Source organism: Sinohyriopsis cumingii, chromosome 8 (assembly GCF_028554795.1).
Source record: "Sinohyriopsis cumingii isolate HCF-2022 chromosome 8, ASM2855479v2, whole genome shotgun sequence".
NCBI lineage: Eukaryota > Metazoa > Mollusca > Bivalvia > Unionida > Unionidae > Sinohyriopsis > Sinohyriopsis cumingii.
In genome coordinates this window covers 78,382,160-78,404,886 of record NC_142968.1, presented here as the reverse complement: position 1 = coordinate 78,404,886, position 22,727 = coordinate 78,382,160, and the positions used below count along the sequence as shown (strand labels likewise).

General features: G+C 35.1%; 1 protein-coding gene across 1 annotated transcript in view; it reads right to left on the bottom strand.

The window, feature by feature from the left end:
* LOC149793930 (uncharacterized) overlaps nucleotides 1-22,727 on the bottom strand; it is a 72,249-nt gene that overhangs the window by 39,891 nt on the left and 9,631 nt on the right. The window contains exons 2-8 of the mRNA XM_089967866.1: nucleotides 22,599-22,660; nucleotides 17,215-17,271; nucleotides 15,468-15,522; nucleotides 10,256-10,347; nucleotides 6,449-6,562; nucleotides 3,649-3,802; nucleotides 289-341 (exon numbers count right to left, since the gene is read on the bottom strand). Of these exons, the coding sequence (XP_089823992.1) occupies nucleotides 289-341; nucleotides 3,649-3,802; nucleotides 6,449-6,562; nucleotides 10,256-10,347; nucleotides 15,468-15,522; nucleotides 17,215-17,271; nucleotides 22,599-22,660 (587 nt within the window). The remainder of the gene's footprint in view (nucleotides 1-288; nucleotides 342-3,648; nucleotides 3,803-6,448; nucleotides 6,563-10,255; nucleotides 10,348-15,467; nucleotides 15,523-17,214; nucleotides 17,272-22,598; nucleotides 22,661-22,727) is intronic.

The window sequence follows — 22,727 nt, the reverse complement described above, 5'->3', positions numbered from 1 at the left end:
TGAGATAGGAGAAGGCATGATGGACAGACAGATGAATACGCTGATTAATGGTCTTGCAATATCCCAAATCCTGTGCTTGAAAAATGTGAGGAATAATTTTCTATCTGAAACTGAGCAAAATTTTAAATAAAAATGAATCTTACAATGTCATAAGTTAGTCAGATGTAAAGCAATTTCTGAAACATGAAAAAATTTGACACATCTTGTAAACGGTTTGAATACAACCAACTAATATGAATCTCATATACAGCAAAGGAATTATGTTGTGGTTATTGGTAAACATCTCACCTTCATTTTCTGTTTGATGTACTTGTATATGGCACCGATGATAAGCCTGGGTGCTAAAATAAAAGGAATATACATATGTATGTATATATCTATATATATTTGTGCTTCATTGAAGCTTGTTTTGTTTTTATTGGCATTAGCTCTAATGGCACTTTTAGCATAATAATGGCTATAACATGCCAAAGGAAATAGGAGTTAAGTGCCTTTCCCAAGGACACACTGAAGCAACTGACCTATTCTGGCCTGGCTGGGTATCAAACTTGCAACACTTGGATTACAAGTCTGATGCTATACCAACTAAGCTACCATGGCTTCATCACTGAAAAGTACGGGAACTTTGTCACTGTCTCAGTGCCATTTTCCAACATGGTGTCAGATTCAATAATTTGTTGAGTAATAGCATAAATGATCTACCTTAAAATAATCCACAATCCATGTGAGAATATATAAATCACAAATGTTGTTGCTGTGGTTGGTTTAACACCATTTTTCAGCGCATGATGGGTGGTTATACATTGTGGTCAGTACAGCTGGTGGAGAAGAATCAAGGAAAACCCTAGAGAAAACCATTTATCCACAGGTAGCCACTGGAAGCTTTTTCACACGCCCACGCTGTCTGAGTTCAAGACTTGAACCCATGTGAACAGAGGTAAGATGGGAGCTGATTGGTAATGGCGAACACTTTAAACCAGTCTGTCACATTGGGAACCCCCCCCAAAAATGTCTGGCACTTTAATAAGGAAATATCAGTAACTGCTAAAGTTTGCAACCAAACATATCGAACTTGCTTCAAAATATTAATGAATTTTAAATGTAGTCAAATGTTAGTAATAATTCTCTGCAAGTAACTTCATAAACCTAGACCTGGTTTTTACAAGAAATATGTCTTTCTTAAGCAAAATCTTTTCCTTGCACATAATTGAATATGTAGCAAAATTCTTACACTCTGATACCTTCATTGGTTGGCATAGGACATACAATGAGTTGTCAAACATTATTTGTAAATTACCATGGAGAGTGTTTTCCTTTAAAAATCGCCTTGACCCAAATGGTTGTAATTATTCATTCATAATTTATAAGATAGTCTTATAAATACAATAATATTATCAACTTATTAGCAACCTAAAGTATTACTTGGTATAATGTTGTTTTATTTTTTATAGTCTAAATGATAGATTATTTATTAGAAATTATAACATTTATTATTATATATAATTTTATATATATATTTCACCTCTTGTTCTACTGAAATGTATGCATTATGCATTCTACAATTAATTTAAAAAATCTGTTTTTGCATTTATCTGTAAGGGGAATGAGCTATGCATTACTCCAAACCTGTGATTCTAAAAAGTCCCTATATGTTAATTCCTTTGTACTCATAAACCTTGCCAATAAATACATGCACTGTAATATGAAATTAGAATCAATCTCTTGGCATTCTACAAAAGCAGCAAACAACAATCTAACATTATAAATCTGATAAATATCTGATCCGAAACAAATCTTACAAAATGGTAATAAGCACAGTCAATCTGATGTAATCTCACCTCATTAACGTGTATCGATATGCCACAATCAAACTTGTTTGAAATCTAAATAATACAAATTTATACTGGATGTATGATTAAAATTTGATCAGAAATATCACTGTGACCAATATAAGTCAGATCATGATCTTTTCAATTGTGGTCCTCACCTACTGATTGGAAGAGAGGATAATGAACTTGAACTGGGGACTAGGAGTTCTGGCAATGGAAAGCACTGCAATAGTGACAGATAGCATATTACTGCTATTTCAATGGTTTCACAAGGTCAACCAATCAAATGATTGGTCAAATCCTTATTCAGCAATGGATGTTGCTCATAATTAAGCGTTCATTCTATCCTGATGATACAAACTTGCATAAGACGTTATGATCACAATTTGTATAGAAATAGTCTCTGAGTATACACAAGTTTAGTTAATCAGGAGCAAGACCACTAACCTCACTAAGACCAGTAATATAGGTGGATGTTACTAATAATAAAATTAATCAGAGATCTCTACAATACAAGCTTGCCTACCAAGTCTAATAAAATTTTGATCAGAAATATGACCTGTAGAGTGTTTACAAAATCTGAGCCAGTCTCATGTAATAAAAAAAGTAATTAAAATGTAAATAAAATGTAAAAAAAAAATGTAATTAAAATGTGTGAATGTAGATCATAATCAAACTCAGCCAGATAATCTAAGCCTCCATATCATATCTACTCAAAGTCAGATCCAGGGTGTTCTTAAGCTCAACCAATCAGGTGCAAGATCAGATCATTAATATGTATGGCTATTGATCCTAACTGAATTCATTAGAAATCTTGATGATACAAACTTTCATAGCAATTTAGATCTAAATCTGATCCAAAATAAACCATGTAGCCTTGTCATGAGCAAGTGTTGACAGGCTGACAGACAATGGATTATGCACGATGGATGTGGAAACAGATTTACGGATTATACACAAGGAATATTGGACTAAACTATAAGCTCACTTGCCTTCTGGAGAGGTGAGCTAAACACAAGAGTAACTCAATGGTACTTTACCACCATGTCAAGTTACTATGTGGAAACAGCTTTTTTATTTCAGTCATGACCTTAGATTTATGGACCTCAAAATCATTTTCCTTTTTGAAGTCCCTCTGACTTTGACCTTTTAACTTTTAATCCCAAAATCAGCAGGCATGTCTTCCTTGTCCCAAATACAAGCCATCCAGAAAATCAAAGCTTGGTAATACACATTCTTGATATTGTAAAAAAAAATCATGTTTCTTGTCAGAGTTATTGTCTTGGTAACTAAATGATACAATGATTGACAAGTTAAGCTCGATATAAGACTGATCATTGTTCAATGGCTGTGTATGGGGGTGTATGTGACAAATTAGCATGCAAAAATATCTACCAATATATGCTATACACATTGCTTGACAGAGGAAGATAACAAAGCTCCATATTTCTGACCAACTGAGTACTGACCATTTCTAGACTTACTGGATGGTTTTAATGATCAACCTTGAACAATTTTGTGGTTCCAGCTTCCATCCATTCTGGTAAATATGCATTTGGTTAACCACATCCACAATGTATGGCTTTCCCCAAGTTTTTTGGTTTCCTCCACCACTAAGAACTCCTCATACAAATATCTGAGATGGCCAAAGTACCTTGTCAGTGGTGTAGGAATATGAAGAAATTCCTTCCGACACCCATCTCTCCTGACTGCAAGATTAATTGGGTCAATGTCTTTTGTTTATCCATTTCTTAAAAAACAAACAAGAAAAGCCATGACAAAAAACCCTACTGTTACTCATTTATACCGCCATACTTACTAAGGCCTGTTCTGTCACCTAGGCCATAGACAATTGCTGGTCTCACTATCGCATACTGAAGATCTGTCAGGGCATGTAACTCTTGCTCAACCTCCAGCTTGTATTTGGCTAAGTTGGTCCATGGTTCACACTTTGTGTCCTCTTTGATTGGTTTCTGAAAAAAAATGAAAACATGTCAGTTAGTTTTGAATTTGTAAAACACATATACCACCCACATCATTAAAGATCAAAATAGTCAAAATCCAAGCACTAAAAAATTAGTGAAGAAACACTGCCATAAAATGACCTGATAATCAAATCAGATACACATGAATTCAAATATAACTGCCATATATCATTTGTCTACCAAATAGGGATTGCTTAAATGTGCTAACAAAAATTTGTCATTAATGCCAAAGTTCAAAATGTTAAGAAATACATGCAAAACTGACAAATTTATTTAACCACATGAAAATCTAAACAAACATCTAATTATGGCCATAAATTAGTTTAAATTTCTTTGGTTTTAAGCTTTATAATTTTTGTGCAATCATGCTGCAAGTGAATCTAGATGTAAAATGATGACACACCTTTAACATGATTACATCAGGGGTAATGTAACTACAAAGTTTAATTTATTTCCAATGCAGTGTTTTAGGACAAATAAATGGACTAACTGATGGACAGACAGACTAATGGAGGGTATCATACAGTCTAATCTTTAATTCTCTACTATCCATTATAAACTGATCACAGGTGTTCATTTGTTGCCAATCAACAGCCTGTCTGTCAGTAATTTTCACCTTTCCCCTGTTTATCAGTGACCTTCTTTAATTGGCTTGTCATCATTTGTTCAAGACTATTTCTTCCTAATATTATAGTAGCTATATATTTAATGGGTGTCAAATGGCATGAACCCAAAATCATTTTTGCATTAGCACTATTTTACTAGTTGACTGAATATTTCGAGTTTAAAAATGTTTTTCATTAAAATTTTGACAAAACCATGTTGTTATATTTATATTTCCCTGACTAGTAGGTTGCAGCTTAGATATTGACATGCAGTCTGTTCCATTATGTAGTCTGCTTCTGTCGGAGTATCTGACCAATCAGCTTACAGCATGTAACTATCCATATGGAATGAACAGCAAATATCAACAATATCTGGCGACCTGGGCAAATTTCAGCTGGATGTGTTATAATTGTGATGGCAGAACACAGAAAACTGGCTTCCTCCATTAATACTGGCTTTCATGAGTGCTACTGAGTGCTGAAAAATGGCGTTAAACAACACAACAACAAAAACACTTTTGTCCAGCACGTTGAATTCCAAATTGTGAGAGGTGTGTGTGTGATTTGGATTGTTAATGTAGCTTTAACAATTTTTCAGTGATATCGCTATGATGTCTCAGTGTGGCAGTTTATAGTGATGTATAGCACTGGGGCATCATGTCGCAACATGTAGCGTGATGTCCCACCCAGTCACATTATCCTAACACCAGGCCGACCAGTCCTAACACTAACCTCGAAATGCTATGCACCAAGCGAGGAAGCTGTTAGTACCATTATTTTTAAGTCTTTGGTATGACACGGCCGATGATAAAAACCACGACCTCCCTCTCTAACCCCTAGGCCACCGGAGTGGTCAAATTGTGAGATATAAGTATTTTGATAAGCACTCTGTGAAAGAACTGGATGGCAATGTATAACCCAAGAAAACCTTTCAACTTGTCCAGTACTGATAAATGTACTTTTTGTAAAAATGACTCAGAAACAATAATGCATTTATTTTGGGAATGTAATGTGATAATCAAGCTGTGGAATGAAGTGATCCTTTGGATTTAGAATAAAGTGAATATAGATACTGTGCCAAGTGCAATAACTGTTATATTGGAAGATACAAGTGGATATGGAATATATAAACAACCTCTTTATTTTTGCTTTCTTTTAGCCAAATACTACATCCATATATGTAAAATAAAAGGAATATGCATAGATTGGATGATTTGAAAGTTTTTCTTAAAGACCACTATAATCAGGAAACATTTACTGCAATAAAATCTGAAGGGAAAGAAGCATTAATGTTGATTTGGGAACAGTGGGAACCATTAATTCACAGTAACTAAGAATAATGTGTTTAGCTCAAATGCACGTTTAACAGTATCATGTCATAGTGTACAGTGTGTCACCTAGATGCTGTATATTTGTACATGTAATTGTTAATATGAGATTATGTACTATATGGAAGTGTGCTTGCATGTGTGTATGTTTGTGTGCAGGTGTGTTTTGTGTGCTTACATGTGTGTGTATATGTGTTTGTGTGCTTGCATGTGTGTGTGTGTTTATTTTCATTTTTTTTCCTACACTATATTTATTGTCCCTAGGCTATGTAAGATGTAAGGTGACCTTGGGATGGTTCTTCAGTAATTTGACAAAATACACAGCACCACCAGTACTGACAAACTGCAGTTATTTTCTCACTTGGAAATAAAAGTACATATACTGAATGAATAACAGTCTACAAATATTTTGATTTTGTCGTATTTTTATTGCAAATACAATTGTTAACTGGCTGAATGCAGAAACAAACACAGAGGTTGATTTTGCCATGGAAGGTTTTTGGTTAGTTTTGTTGGGAATTCTAACTTTTGTCCCTACTGTTATTAAGATTATATAAACAAAATGTACTTTTCGTCATTTGAAATATAGGGTAAGGAAATTAATGTTGAAATAATGGAGTTTTTGGTCACAGTAAGATTTGGCAAGAGAAGTTCCAGACTGTGTTATCTGGTGCCACCTGAAAAGGTGACGGCATACAAACCTTCTCAGATGAATGCATCTGTCCACTAGATAACTCTATATACATCTTCACTTTCCTCTTCGCTGTCTCCCGAGCACAATTCAGACTCAACCTGACAATACCCTCAGCATATACCTTTAGTGTGGAGAAAAAACAGAAATGAATGTCAATGGATGAAATAAGAACCTTAAAAAGACACAATAAAAATTAAATATATTTGAGTAATGAAGGATGAAAAGCAAATATTGAAATATAATACAGTTAGGAAAAAAATGCTACTCCATCCATTTTGACCGATGTAGTAGGTGGATGCTAAACTCCAATAGATATGTTTTGTGGCTGGTTTTGGTATTAACTTTACTGTATTTATGTCAGTAAATTCATTGTCACAGTTCACCATGATAACTACTGCCGACTTGACCAAAATTCTTCACAGAAAGTAAAGTAAGGTCTCCAATCAGATATATCTCTGATACGATGACTATTCTGCAAAAAAACAAAATCCTTAAACCATGTGCTATACATGCAACCTAAATCATTGTACCATGCCCTATACATAAAACTTAATCATTGTACCATGCCCTATTCACACAATCCAAATCCTTAAACTATGCCTTTTACATATAACCTAAATCATTGTACCATGCCCTATACACACAACCTAAATCCTTAAACTATGCCCTATACATATAACCTAAATCATTGTACCATGCCCTATATACACAACCTAAATCGTTAAACCATGCCCTATACATATAATCTAAATCTTTATACCATGCCCTATACACACAACCTAAATAATTATACCATGCCCTATACACACAACCTAAATCCTTAAAATATGCCCTATACATATAACCTAAATCATTACACCATGCCCTATACACACAACCTAAATCCTTAAACCATGCCCTATACATATAACCTAAATCATTATACCATGCCCAATACACACAACCTAAATCCTTAAACTATGTCCTATACATATAACCTAAATCAGTGTACTATACCCTACACACACAACCTAAATCCTTAAACTATGCCCTACACATATAACTTAAATTGTACCATGCCCTATACACACAACCTAAATCCATAAACCATGCCCTATACACACAAATTAAATCCTTGAACTATGCATAATACACACAGATTAAATCCTTAAACCATGTCTTATACACACAAAATCAAAATACCTTTACCATGTTCCTAAATCCTTAAACCATGCACATTGTACACAACCTAAACCCATGCACCATGCCCTATACATGCAAAGGACTGATTGAATATGATGTGATGTTTTGCATTCATGTCTAATTACTAATCAACAGGTCTCAATTTAAAATCCAAGCACTATATATATATATATATATATATATATATATATATATATATATATATATATATATGTGTGTGTGTGTGTGTGTGTGTGTTATATATTGTGAAAAGGTTACTTAATAGCTGTTACTAAACAAAAATGCAAATGTATACGATAGACTTAAACAGATATCTCTGCAAAAGACCGAGTGTGTGTTATTTAGATTTTTAACATAGCTTTAACAATATTTCAGTCATATCGCTACAATGTCTGCAGTGTGACAGTTTGTAGTGATGCTTAGCACTGGGTCATCATGCCACAGACATGTAGCATGATCTCCCTACCAGTCACAATATCCTGACACCGGGTTGACCAGTTTTAACACTAACCTATTAATGCTGAGCGCCAAGTGAGGCAGCTGTTAGTACCATTTTTAAAAGTCTTTGGTATGACTTGGCTGGGATTTGAACCTGCGACCTCCTGCATCCTAGGCAGATGCTCTACCATTAGGCCACCAAAGCGGTCTGCAAAAGACTGAGATAGAGTACTGATTGAAATTATTTGAGAACAAAAATTGATTGAGATTCCAGATGATGAAAAATTATGAAAAAACCAGACACAGTGAACTATTGTGAAAGTGAAGTACCAAATGGTTTATACTGATTGATTCAAAACCACTTAGGTTCTGGGCATGGTTTTTGGACTAAGATTTTCAGCAATGAAGTCAAAAGTATCCATTGTCACATTAAGACTGTTAAAATGGGATAGATTTTAAAGAAGTTATGGTATGAATCCATATCAAACTTTTTCACCACCATTTTCTGTCAGATTGCATATAATTATGCTATTGCTGGAACAAATTAGCACAAGGATATTTGTACAAGAGTTTAGAAGGCAACAAATAAAACTTTAGAGAACATTTGTATTTTTTTCTAGAGTAGCATTATCCCCTGATAACTCAAAGGAAACCTGAGCCTGAATTGGCAAGGGATGTAGCACCCCAAAGGGATACTGTGAACAGTGACACCAGAAACATATATGTACTATCACTATTCTTAATTAAAGCGAGAATAAACTTTTAAATTGCAGATGCAATTTAAAGTTTCCCAAGTGGCTGTCCCAATCTGGTACATTAACTTTATTTAATACTTCTTCAGGGCAGCAGAGGCTCCTGATCAGTTGATGTAAAATGGTCAGTGAAATTCAACATAGATGTCCTGCAAGAAGGCCAACTTCTAAGATCTACTGAGTAATAACCACTTTTGTGAATTAGTCTGCATAATATCTATCAATTCTAAGGAATAAAGCAGCTTTCTGATGTTTGTCTATTAAATTAAATTACAAGTGCTGAGCCATATTTTGACTGATACACAAAGGAAAATATACACCAGTTACTATGGATGAAACAAATTGAAAATCCACTTTGTGTATCATTATTTATATTGCTCCATATAAGTACAATGCATTAGGGCAAGAGAACTCTACTCTGAAAATATCTTCATTAAGGCTGCACAAAATCCAGTTCTGACACATGGTAATGGTCACATTCATATGCTTCATCCAACTGTGTGTATGAATATTTGTTCATTGCTTGGAAGGATAGAACATTGGAACTTATAATGCTTATTTTTGTCCTTCCTAAAAGGTAAACATAAGTAATTTTTCTTGTGCTAATTTATGTATTGAATGCTTGTGTACAGTGATTTCTCTAGATTTTTTCTCTGCTGGCATTTTTTGTACAAGAGGATTTGTAGTTTTTAAAGCGGGGGGGGTGGGGGGGAGGTGTTCTGGTGGTTGTGGCAGGAGTACAAGAAGAGTATTATCAAAACCCTTATAGTAAATTTCAACAAATGTATAAAGATTAAACTTGTGTTGTTTATCTTATCGGCACAACAGCTAAGAATGTGTGCCATGACAGTATCATGCAAAATGTGGGGTATGTTAATATTAATGAACTTTAAAGGCACATCAACTGCTTCATTTGAACATGCTTGCTCATTTTGCTATCATACTACCTGAAGAAAACATTGTGTTGTAATGACAGAATCCCAGGAATTTTGTTCTCCATTTATAAATGAATTTTAAAATACTTCAGGCATTCAAAGCCAGAATCTAAACTGGAATGGTACTACTTCTTCTTTATAAATTACAGACAAAGTGGACTGGCACAACTTCCTTTTTATAAATAGCGGGCAAAGTGGACTGGTACCAATTCATCTTTATAAAATACACACAAATTAAATACCTCCAAGAAAGTGGGGTGGTACTAGCTTTTTTTTATACACTGCAGACAAAATGAAATACCTCAAAGAAAAAGAATCAAGTAAAGAAAAAGGAAACATGATGCATTTACCACATACATTTTCTGTGACTGCAGGGTTGAAAAACCTTTCATATAAGATATGGATAAAAACTGAATTTTTGAGGTGAAAATATTAAAACCAAGCTAATAGCAAAATCTTTAGATTTTTCTACAAATCTGTTAAATTAGTTGAAAGCAAAAAACTTACTGGATCTGATTGTCCATATTTGGTTTCAGCTGCCAGATTTACCACATAATCAAACTCCCCTTCTGGGTCACTAAAAGCTGCTTGGACTGAGGCTGAAATGAGATGAAGAAGATGACGATGACAATGAAAAAAAGCAATAATGATGACATGACTTTATTACACCTGGCCACTTGCAACTGTGATTTTTACCAAAAATTTCAAAAGAGAACATTAATACTTCATTAAATATCAAAGCTGCAAAATGAAAAATTTAAACCATTAAACTCAATTTAAATATCAGTTACTCAGAGCTAAAACAAATATGATAATGTTTTATTTTAATATTTGTTTAATATATTAAGACTGAATTTGAATATTTGTCAATCTTGATAAAACTTTCAAATCTATTGTTGCTTCATCTACTTTGGTATGCAATGAAACCCCCACCCCAATATAAACTGCCAAATATTATCAAAGAACTGATTTATTCACAATGAAAATCACACAAATCAAGTTTCAATGTAACTTGACCTGAGTGCAAAAATGAACACAGTTGATGAATTATATGGTTTCGCAAGTAAGTTTTCAAAGAAGTCACATCCTCCTGTTGATAATAATCACATACAATGGATATGTTGGTTGATACATAAAGACTTCTGACATTATCATTACTTTGTGAGCATGGGGATTTGAATTTCAGTCATTTAACAGGTTGGACGTTGTTCCAGAGTAAAGTAAGTTGAGACTGTGCAAGCTGCATTTTGCCTTGTTTGTTCTTTAACAAAACTGCTACACAAAACATGCAACATGGCAATCCATAGTTTTAGGTGTTGCTATTCACTAGGTTTCCAAATATTCAAATACCAAGTTTATTCAATACTTATGAAAAGGCATTCAAAATCAAACATCTGTTTATTTGTTACAGCTCTGTTGCCATTAGATATGTTGATCAGCATTACTAAATGACACCAGAGCTTTGTCAGTGTGTTAGCAACAACTTACCATTTAGCCCTACATGGTGGCCATCAATTATCTATTGCCTAAGCTAATTAATCAGCTAAAATCTCGCCTTGCTGAATGTGTCTGAGCTGGTCAAGCAGTTAGAGAGGAACCCAGTCGGTCACCTAAGACAGGAGCCCAGTCTGTCAAATAAGACAGGAGCCCAGTCTTTCACCAAAGACAGGAGCCCAAGTCTTTTACTTAAGACAGGGCCCAGTCTGTAATGTACAAACCTATCGCTGTAACTAAATGGTCAACTCTATAATGTGTAATTGTAATTATCAAAACTGCTGAAAAATGAACCAAACTGGCAAAACTCATATATCATATTTTCAGGCCCTACATTTATTTCTTAATAAAGTTTCACCTCTATTCACAAAAGTCCACTATCTCTTGTTGCAAATGATGTGTGACCTCTATCCCTAAATTTTCAATTTTAAACTAATCCTGGTTAATTTATAACTATATATCATACAATTTCAAAATCTGTTAAATTTTCATACAAGTAACAATTTTTACCACTTCCATAAATTGCTTCTGGCAAACATCCTGACTTGCCATTAAAACTGTTGCTACATTCTACAAGCTTAAAGACTAAGCAAGCAATGATGCATCTTGAAGATTCAATTCAACAGTCAAAAGTCAAAAGTCTGTGTTGGACACTCAACTGTTATTGCCTAAAATCATTGAAGTTGTCATTAAAACTGTTGGATACTTAGAATAGCATAGTTTATACAAACAAATTAAGAAGTGTTAAAACATTGCTAGACAATCTAACTAACTGAAGTGTTTTTGTTGCAGAGTTTAACGCCATTTTTCAGCACAAGATAGGCTTTACATGGCGGCCAGTATAAATGGTGGAGAAAGAACATGGGAAAACCCCAGAAAGAACCACCAACCCATGAGAAGCTACTGGCTAAGCTTTCCCACATACCCACAATGGCCAAGCCCAAGACTCAAACCCATGCAGACAGAGGTGAGACGGCAATGATCCGTAATGGTGAGCGCTTTAGACCACTCGGGGACCCCTACTTGAAGTGATGTAATACATAAAAAGCAGACAATTGTTATACATGATGTCATACAAGACACTACCAACCTGAAATGTACTTTATTGAGTAAAACTAATTTTAATTACATAATAAAATGCCTACTATTATTATGATAGATTACAATGTCTTTTCCTGGTGCTAATCTTACGTCCAATGTGAAAATTTTCTTCTCCAATTAGTATTCATATATACTATTTGTAAAGTGCAATTGGAGGTCTGGTAAAAATTAGTCCAATTCCCAACAACCATCCATCCAATCATTATATCCAATTTTCCAAGTCTGACCTCTCACTTGGACTAAAGGACATAAGACACATAAGATGTAAGACAGATGATTGGGAAGAGAAGGGAATCCAATAATAATAGCAGATAAAATTATGCATATTATTTCAAATTAATTTTACCCCCACCCCAAAAATAACATTTTAATAGCAATAGTACCTACTATTATTACACTGCTGACTTACCCATCCCCAAGGGAGACAGGTGACCCTCTTAAAAGCTGTCAGATATGACTTACAATTTATTTTTAGTAGGATTCTTCTGGAGACTGGAAGATGGCTTTCTGACATGTTGGGCAAATATAATTGGCATACAACTGAATGGAGGCAGAATAATGAGACCATCAAAAGATGGCTTTCATGATATCCAACCAGAAATGATTCACAAAGGTCCGAGATACAGCAACAGCCTAAAATTCAAGGACTTTTTGATTTTCCTCAATAAAGATATCTCTCAGTAAGAGCCTGATAATCTCCCTTGTTAGTTAAACTAATCCATGTAAAAATGGTGGCTGTGGAAATATTAGGTATCTATGAGCCGGAGAAAAATATATTTATGACCATTCTTTTTCTCTTCTGATATAGCCAAGAAGAAACAAAAAGCTCTGATTGGACAAAAAAGTCTATCTTGATTGCTCCTATGCGACTGAGACTGAGACAGGGTAACTGAATTGGTTCTACTGCTATCAAAGGTAGTTGATTCTTGGCTGTTAATCCTCGTTGGCAAAGAGAAACTGAATTGCATTTGGCACTGAAATGTAGGCAATCCTCTTCCACCAATAATGCACCATTTCACTCTTCCTAGATGAGGCTAATGAAATGGGGGTAACTGTCTTTAAGATAAGATTAATGACAGAAGCTTCACTCAGCGCTTTAGATAATGACCAAAAGAATACAACAGTTCCACTTAATCATTAATGAGTGAAAGACTGGTCTCTGGAACTCAAAATACCTAATATATTCTAAGAGATGAGGGTATGACCCAATTGTAGAGCACACTAAAACTTGAAGTGAGGGCATGACCCAAAAGGTGGAGCCCACTGAAAACATAAAGGAAGAGCATGACCCAAAGGTGGAGCCCACTAAAACTTGAAGACAGGACATGACCCAAAGGTGGAGCCCACTAAAACTTGAAGACAGGACATGACCCAAAGGTGAAGCCCACTAAAACTTGAAGACAGGACATGACCCAAAGGTGGAACCCACTAAAACTTGAAGACAGGACATGACCCAAAGGCAGAGCCCACTAAAACTTGAAGACAGGACATGACCCAAAGGTGGAGCCCACTAAACTTTGAAGAGAGGGCATGACCCAAAGGTGGAGCCCACTGAAAACATGGCATGATCCAAAGGTGGAGCCAACTAAAACTTGAAGAGAGGGCATAATCCAAAGGTGGAGCCCACTGAAAACTTGAAGAGGATTATGCTATGTTGCTCAATAAATGGTGGAAACTGGGAAATCATTGTCTTTTAAAAGAAAGTGAAACAATTTCAGTTGCAGTCAAGCAGGTGCATATCACATCAATGATCTACCAACAGAACCAATTGCAAAAGACTCTCCACCTGGCATTCTCAACTTTGGAAGTTAGTTGACTCCTAACCTATGTGATGCACCATTAGCCAACAATGGAGGCAAGGATACCTTTTCATTGTTTTGATTTTATCACTTCCTCAGCTGGTGGATAAATTAGGACACTTTTTTGGCTGGAGTTCCAATATACACCCAAGAATCTCACTGCTTTATGTATACCCGTGCCTCAGGTCTGGGCTAGGATGCACTCCTATTGGGTAGTCTTCAAGGATTATGATCCTAGCAGGACTCTTCTGCAGCCATTTAACAACCTAGAAATGCATGATGTTTTTCAAGCACTACCCAGGTATGTCAGTCTCAGAAGACATGTGCACAGCTAAAACATAAAGGAGAACATCAAACCCTTTTTCTTTGTTTGAAAATCTGGAGCATCCTTCTATGGATAGCTTTGGAGGAATTCACTCTTCGAGTCCATCACATTACAGGAGATAACAAAAAGGACACCCATCCATGTGCACACACTTTGAACATGCCAAAATGGTAGAGTGGATGTCCCGCAAAGCTTTGTAATTGTCAAAACAACAAACAACCATAACATAATTGTAATGGACAATATTTAAACTAACAAAGTACCAAAATAGAAACAAATTTAGGGAAGCACAATCAATCAGTGTGTGCACATGATACAATCAAAATTTAACAAATGAACACTGAAAAATAAGCTACAAGATCTGGAAAGAAAAGATGAAAAATGGATACATCAAATGAAAGCAAATTGAATTTAGCAAATCAAATTGTTCCTCAAGATGTTTTACCATGTGAAGTCCATACAAAATACTTTTAATATTCCAAATTGCTGGAAATGACTAGGGCATTTGACTGGAATGGTGTTTTTGTTATTATGTCAACCTCCAATCACTAACTGAAGGGGGGAATTTTCATCCTGGACTGAAATATGCATCGGGAAAAGAAACAGCAATGAAATAATAAGAGTAGTGCATTCTTGATATTATGATTTCTTCATGATATATGATGTAAAACAACAGTACATCATGAAAGATGGAGATATTCTCCATCGATGTTCTACAATGGAAAATGTGGTCACACACATGTACGAATGTGAAAAAGATTTCTTCTCCATCACAGGCATATACACAAATTTAAGTCAGAAAGAAATGTCCTGTAAAAGCATGAAATTTGACTCCCATGAAAATAAACTTTAAATTATGAAATATGGGGGGGGGGGAGTTAATCCAGATTGATATAATTATTATATGTTGAGAAGTCCAATTAAATTAGATGGGAGTGGATTCTCTTGCAAAGTGCTTCTGGACACCCCTACATTTAATTTTGGAACAGACTTACTTTACCTGGATTAATTAAATTGGAATGCTTGAACTCCACAACTGGACAGTCAAAGGCTTCCTGTAAGTACATAACCATGCAAGATAATGAAAATAACTAATGAAGATAAATTATAATTCTCTCAAATAAGCAATTTTGATGCATGCAAATCATTCTGGAACAATCCTGCATACACTTTAGACACATCGGTAATTGGTAAAAACCATATCTAGTGTGAAATTTAAAATGGCCACATGACAGATGGTTTCTTTTTAAGTCATGTCAGAATAACTTCAGAGGATCAATCGTTTTCACAATATAATTACAGTGATAAGTATTATATGTTAATTAGTCACACATGTTTGTTTACTTAAGTCTAGCCTTTAGCTAACTGACAAATGGGCCACAGCTGACACAAAAATATGAAAAGGGGGAGTGTCCTGGGGCATTCATGTGGATGTGTTACTTGGAGAAAAAATGCATCCTTTGTGAGTTTCATGCATATTTGATATGGGAATCTTGCGTCCCTAGGAGTTTTCAAGTGTGTGTAACTTTCATGGGTTGTGTGCTGTCAATCAAAACTAAACTTAGGTATATCATACAGAATGACTGGAGCAAATCAATTTTAAATGGACCCTTCTGCAATCACAATCATGGCATAAACAACCGCAGTAAAAGCTGAAGTTCCAATGATCCCATAGTCATTTTTGTCACCAAATATTTTCTATAATGGAAAAGAGATCTAAAGAATGCATTGTCTCAACTGTGAATTGCATTATGGTTACGCAACTTCCTGCCTAGACAGGTAAGAAAGGAAAACCTAGTATATTAGGATATCAAGTTGAAGCTTCCTGCCAAAGCATACAAGAAAGGAAACTCTAGTATATCAGGACATCAAGTTGCAGCTTTCTGCCAAAGCATACAAGAAAGGAAACTCTAGTATATTATAACATCAAGTTGCAGCTTTCTGCCAAAGCATACAAGAAAGGAAACTCTAGTATATCAGGACATCAAGTTGCAGCTTTCTGCCAAAGCATACAAGAAAGGAAACTCTAGTATATTATGACATCAAGTTGCAGCTTTCTGCCAAAGCATACAAGAAAGGAAACTCTAGTATATCAGGACATCAAGTTGCAGCTTTCTGCCAAAGCATACAAGAAAGGAATCTCTAGCACATTATGACATCAAGTTGAAGCTTTCTGTCAAAGCATACAAGAAAGGAAACTCTAGTATATCAGGATATCAAGCTGAAGCTTCCTGCCCAGGCAGGCATGAAAGGAAAACCTTGTCTGTTAGGATATCAAGTTGCAGCTTTCTGCCAAAGCATACAAGAAAAGAAACTGCAGTATATTATGACATCAAGTTGCAGCTTTCTGCCAAAGCATACAAGAAAGGAAACTGTAGTATATTATGACATCAGGTTTGAGACAACGACAGAAGCTCATGTAGAAGACTTATAACCCTCAAAAACTCAATGCTGGAGTTGATGCCAATGCTTTTGGAGAAAAGTGATACATATATCTTACAATTCCTACAAAAGACAAAAACCACCATATATGAATATGATTGACATGGAACTGCATATAAATATAGTCATTTTGACATACTATATTGAATTTATTTTTCTATCTTAACATAATGTCTCTTTACTGAATCAATATAAGTCATGGATACTATGACCATGTTTGTACAACTGTGAATTAGTGATATAAAATACAGTATCACCATAATTATAACAAAGAGTGAATCACGTTAAAAGAGTTTAAGCTGTACCTTATGTTTTGGACTCATCCAGGCCATGTGAGGAAGTACCTTGTCTGCAACTCGTATCTGAAATAGACAGATAAATTAACAAAATGCAAATATGGAAGAAAATCTGGAAATAGTGAGTGAGGGTCAGTGTGTGTGTGGCCTTCAAACCCAGGACAATAAAGCAATTAATATATTAGCATTGCATGGAAATATACATAATAATGTAGAGCACTGCATGGAAATATACTCTACATGTTACTGTATAGCATTGTATGGAAATATACTGTACATATTACTGTATAGCACTGCATAGAAATATATATATTACTGTACAGCACTGCATGGAAATATACTCTATATGTTACTGTATAGCACTGCATGGAAATATACTGTACATATTACTATATAGCACTACATACAAATATATATATTACTGTGCAGCACTGCATGGAAATATACTGTACATGTTACTGTATAGCACTGCATGGAAATATACTGTACATATTACTGTATAGCACTACATAGAAATATATATATTACTGTACAGCACTGCATGGAAATATACTCTACATGTTACTGTATAGCACTGCATAGAAATATATATATATTACTGCAAAGCACTGCATGAAAATATATATTACTGTACAGAACTACATGGAATTATACATATTACTGTACAGCACTGCATGGAAATATACTCTGCATGTTAATGCAAAACACTGCATAGAAATATATGTATTACTGTACAGCACTGCATACAAATATATGTATTACTGTAAAGCACTGCATGGAAATATATATTACTGTACAGAACTACATGAAAATATACTGTACATATTACTGTAAAGCACTGCATGGAAATATACTGTACATATTACTGTAAAGCACTGAATGAAAATATAATGTACATATGCTGTATAGCACTGCGTGGAAATACACTGTACATATTTCTGTATAGCACAACATACAAATATACTGTACAAATGATGTATAGCACTGTGTGGAAATATACTGTACACTTAAATACCACATATTATAGGTTCTATATAAACTTTATTGTAAATATAAATAATCTTTGGCATAATGTGGGCAAATCCTGTCACAGCACGCTGCACCAGCCGAGCTCTGAATTGTTTCTATAGGAACACCTCAGGAAGAGAAACTGTGAACCGACAAGTGAGGCACATGCTGTGACATCTGCCTCTACACAAAGCTAACTCTACTGGGGTGCACTGAATATATTTACAATATACATTAGAGGACCATCGACCCAAGGTTGGATCAGATGGTCTGGAATTCCAGCCTTAGCAGCACTAGCTGCCCTGATGTGGAAGGTGAGTCCATTATAGCGATGTGAATCATAACCTAACCTGAGCAAAACAGACTTAATGGTAGCGATAAAGAAAGTTCTACTTAAGACATGACCATTGTCCACGAGAAACAGTTGATCACCAAGGCGAGCTCCACCTAATATCTGAATACGATGGAATTCCTCGTCACATGTAAAGGATAAACAAGGACATCATAGGTGATATCATTAATATGATATCCACACCATGACGGAAAATGTCATTCTTAGATGCTCTATGACACAGAATGAATAAGCATTTATCTATACGAAATATCATGTCCAAGACACACAGATTATTTGTTGCAGAAAATCGGTTCCACAAATAGCAAATTATCCACACTGCAAAAAAAAACAAAAAAAAAAAAAAAAAACAACAAGAAGCCAGTGCACAAGTAGTTTGTAGTAAGAGTTCAGTGCACTATATTATAAAATATATTAAATTAGATGCCCCAAAGAGGATGCCAGTTTGAATTTGACATTCCATTTGGAAGGAATGGTTTCCAAAGCACATGATGCTAAATGTATGTACACAAATGTTCCTGAGCAGAAAGAAGATGGTTAGGGAGAACTCTGATATAGGGCATACATGTATAACATGACGAAAACCACTGTCGTGAAGTCGTAATTAAATGATCCTCCATACCAACTCCAGCTACAGATGTGGCTGCACTATGACCTCCAGCCAAAGCACTTTGCTGCAGCAGACTCAAATACTGCCCTAGACAGGACATGGATCACAATGATGAGTTCCAAAGGATTGAAATGTTTACACCAGCATCAAAAGGGCCCCTTTGTTAGAATAAAATTAAAGATGGCAAGGTGAGTATAACAAAAATTTGTCCATTGACAATGTCACTAATGTCACATCCTCACACAGTTGTATGAGGAATTTCTCTGCAATGATCCAACCATAAATTCACCACAATGCAAGAATCCAAGAAATGCCACCAGACACATGCACTGCAGCAACAAGTCCACAACCAGTGAACTCCCTCTTGCAAAATAGGTGACAAATGCACCACAATCCTGTATGTAATAGGAAATCTGGACTTAATGTTTGTCCTTTTTATCCCACGAGGTATACTCTGTAAACTGTCGACTCGTGAAAAAGGTTACTATGACAAGCCTGTAGGTAACCAAATCTAATTCCTGCAAGCTACATCTTAATTGTAGAGTACATGTACTGTAGCTGCAGCAGGGTGTGGCAGCATGTCACAAAATAAATCAAAACATCTGAGAGTTCATGTAAAGAGTATGAATGAGCAACAACCCATGACATTTACTAAAAATTCAAGAATGCTTGAAGCCAGTTCTGTACACTGACCTGCTATGTCCCAATAGCATGAATTCTGAAGTCAGGGGGCACACAACATCCAGAAACGTTTGTATTCCATGTCACAGAATGCCAGTAGGAGACAGAAGTGTCGTAAGATAGTCACGTCTTCAATGAACCCATATGAAGTGCTGTGCCACATGCTCCAACTCAGTCATCTGATTGGTTCAACATGACAACATATCTAAATTTAGATACTAGCTTATTACCGGTAACATATATTGGCTGCAATGACACCATGTCTGGGCAGAGAAACCATAGCAGTCAAAGGGGCCTGAGAAGGATGCACTGTGTATTACTTAAACAAACAACATTTAATCAATTAAATTATAATATTACTGTTTAGCACAACACGCAAACATACTGTACATATGCTGTATACCACTGCATGGAATGATACTGTGCATAGTACTGTACAGCACTGAATGAAATATGTTCATATTACTGTATAGCACTGCATGGGAATATACTGTACATATTACTGCACAGCACTGGATGCAAATACATGTATACTGTACAAACTACTGCATGGAAATATACTGTACATATTATCGTACAGCACCACATAATAATATACTGTACATATATTACTGTATAGCACTGCATGTAAATATATTGTACATATTACTGTACAGCTTAGCATAGGAATTACCTATACATATTACTCTATAGCACTGCATGGAAAAATACTGTACATTTTACTGTATAGCACTGCATAGGAATATACTGTACATATCACAGTACAGTACTGCATGGAAGCATATTGTACAGCACCACATAAGAAATACATGTAGTAATGTCTTTAATTTTTCACACTTAGGTCATATTTCACCAATAATTGAGCTGTGAGATTTTTATTCTGAGTTTATAACTTCAAATAGAATACATTTATTTCTGAAATTATTTCACTGATTTATCTAACAATGAAAGGCCTAAAAATGTTTGTTTCTGGTTGGCCGACTGTCTGTTTTTTGGTGCTGAACCTAGCACTTATTTCCTCCAAAGGTAATAAATAAATAAATTTTTAAAAATCCAAAATTGATTTTTGCATCTAACTGAGCTGGTTTAGCCCAGTAGTACATGAAGTGCTAAAGTACATTATATATGTATTAATCATTATGATCTTCCTGCCATCCTTTGATTCAATTTAGATGACTGAACCCAGTGTCTTGTATACTGCTTGACCTGGTTTTAGGTTGGGGGAGAGTCAATAAATATCCAAGCAGACAAAAAAATAAAATAAAGATGAAAACCTTTCGTACAGCATATTACACCTAGCGTGTTTCCAGTTTCTGGCTTAAACGAATTGGGTGGTTTGGTTACAACATTGAAACTAATATTTTCTTACTCCACTTACAGAAAATGAACAGTGTTGGCATGATGTAATTGTATTCCTCTGAGAAAAACTTTGTCAGTTTTGCTCAACAATATGACATTAAACCTATGTAGATATGTACCCTCTCCATAATAACGTGTTTGTCTGATATGAATTTTAAAACCATGTCGAGATTTTTGTATGGTCAGGACTGTTTAGGGTTGGCAGGCAAATAAACATTGTTAGGTCGGGAAACTAGAACCAGTGCTTTGTTTTCTTTAGACCATATGATCAATTGAATATAAATAAAAATAAAATGTTCTAACCATTTGTACCATTTAAAATCTACTTATATATTAAAAAATATGTGTATATAACTTGGTACTACATATGAACTTAACAAACAAGATCAAAGTTTCATTTGCAAATGTAATTCATGACAACCAAGTAAATGTCATATTGTGAGAAAGATGTAACTGTACTATTTGTACATGTAATCTATTATAGTATGTTTGAGTAGTCCTCAAACTAAATATTCTTGTACAAAGGACAAGTAGCTTCTGAAGAGGCACTTGTCCCTGGCATGTAACATCAATATGTACTTTAGAGATTTTATGTACCATCTACATTCGATTGTATGTCGAATACAACTGCAAACAGCACAGACCCAGATCTGCTAATGCACGATATGCCAGTCTCTGCAGTCTTAAGGAGTAATCAGAACAGACAACACAGATCAGTCTGCTGGCACATTATGCGATGGCAGATCAGGGTCTATGTTGTTTCTGTTTGCAATTGGACTAGACTTTTATATGAGGAAATAAGGTTGTATCTAAAACAAATGAACAGGACACTTGGGCAAATAATGTATCGGCCCATGCCCCTTGGGCAATTAAAACATGGGCCCATGTGAAATTCAAGTATCCTGTTCCTGGTAGACTGCTTCTGTGAAACACAAAGTCCACCATTCAAACAGCACTATGATGAATATGATGTTCAAAAAGTTTATCACAAAAATCAAACCATTACAGATAATGCTACCATTATCATGGAAAGGTGATACACACTCCTACATTTGTTTTATCTCCATATCTGCTAATACACGCATGAGACAAAGACAGTACCCTGTGAAGTCTGTCATTGTTCATACGACCTGAACAATCATATGTTTTTGTTTTCTGATGTATGATTAACTGCAGGTAAAAATGTTATTTATAATCTTCATTTGCATCTTTAGACTTTACATAAGAAAATCATATACTTTGTACAAAAATTGCAGGCTATGAATAGTATATACAATACATTCAGGTAAAATAGCTTGCAGGTTTGACAAAAAGGTTTCCAAAGAGCTGCAGAATTTTAAATTTTTTTAATTAGGTCTTTTGAATTACACTGTAGCAACTCACCTTTGAAACAAGATTATTGCTAACAAGGTAATGAACAAAGTTCCTCCCAATAAACCCTGTACCTGAAATGAGAACAAACATACATACAATGGCAGAAGCATACACTATTATAAAATCATTAAAATGTCA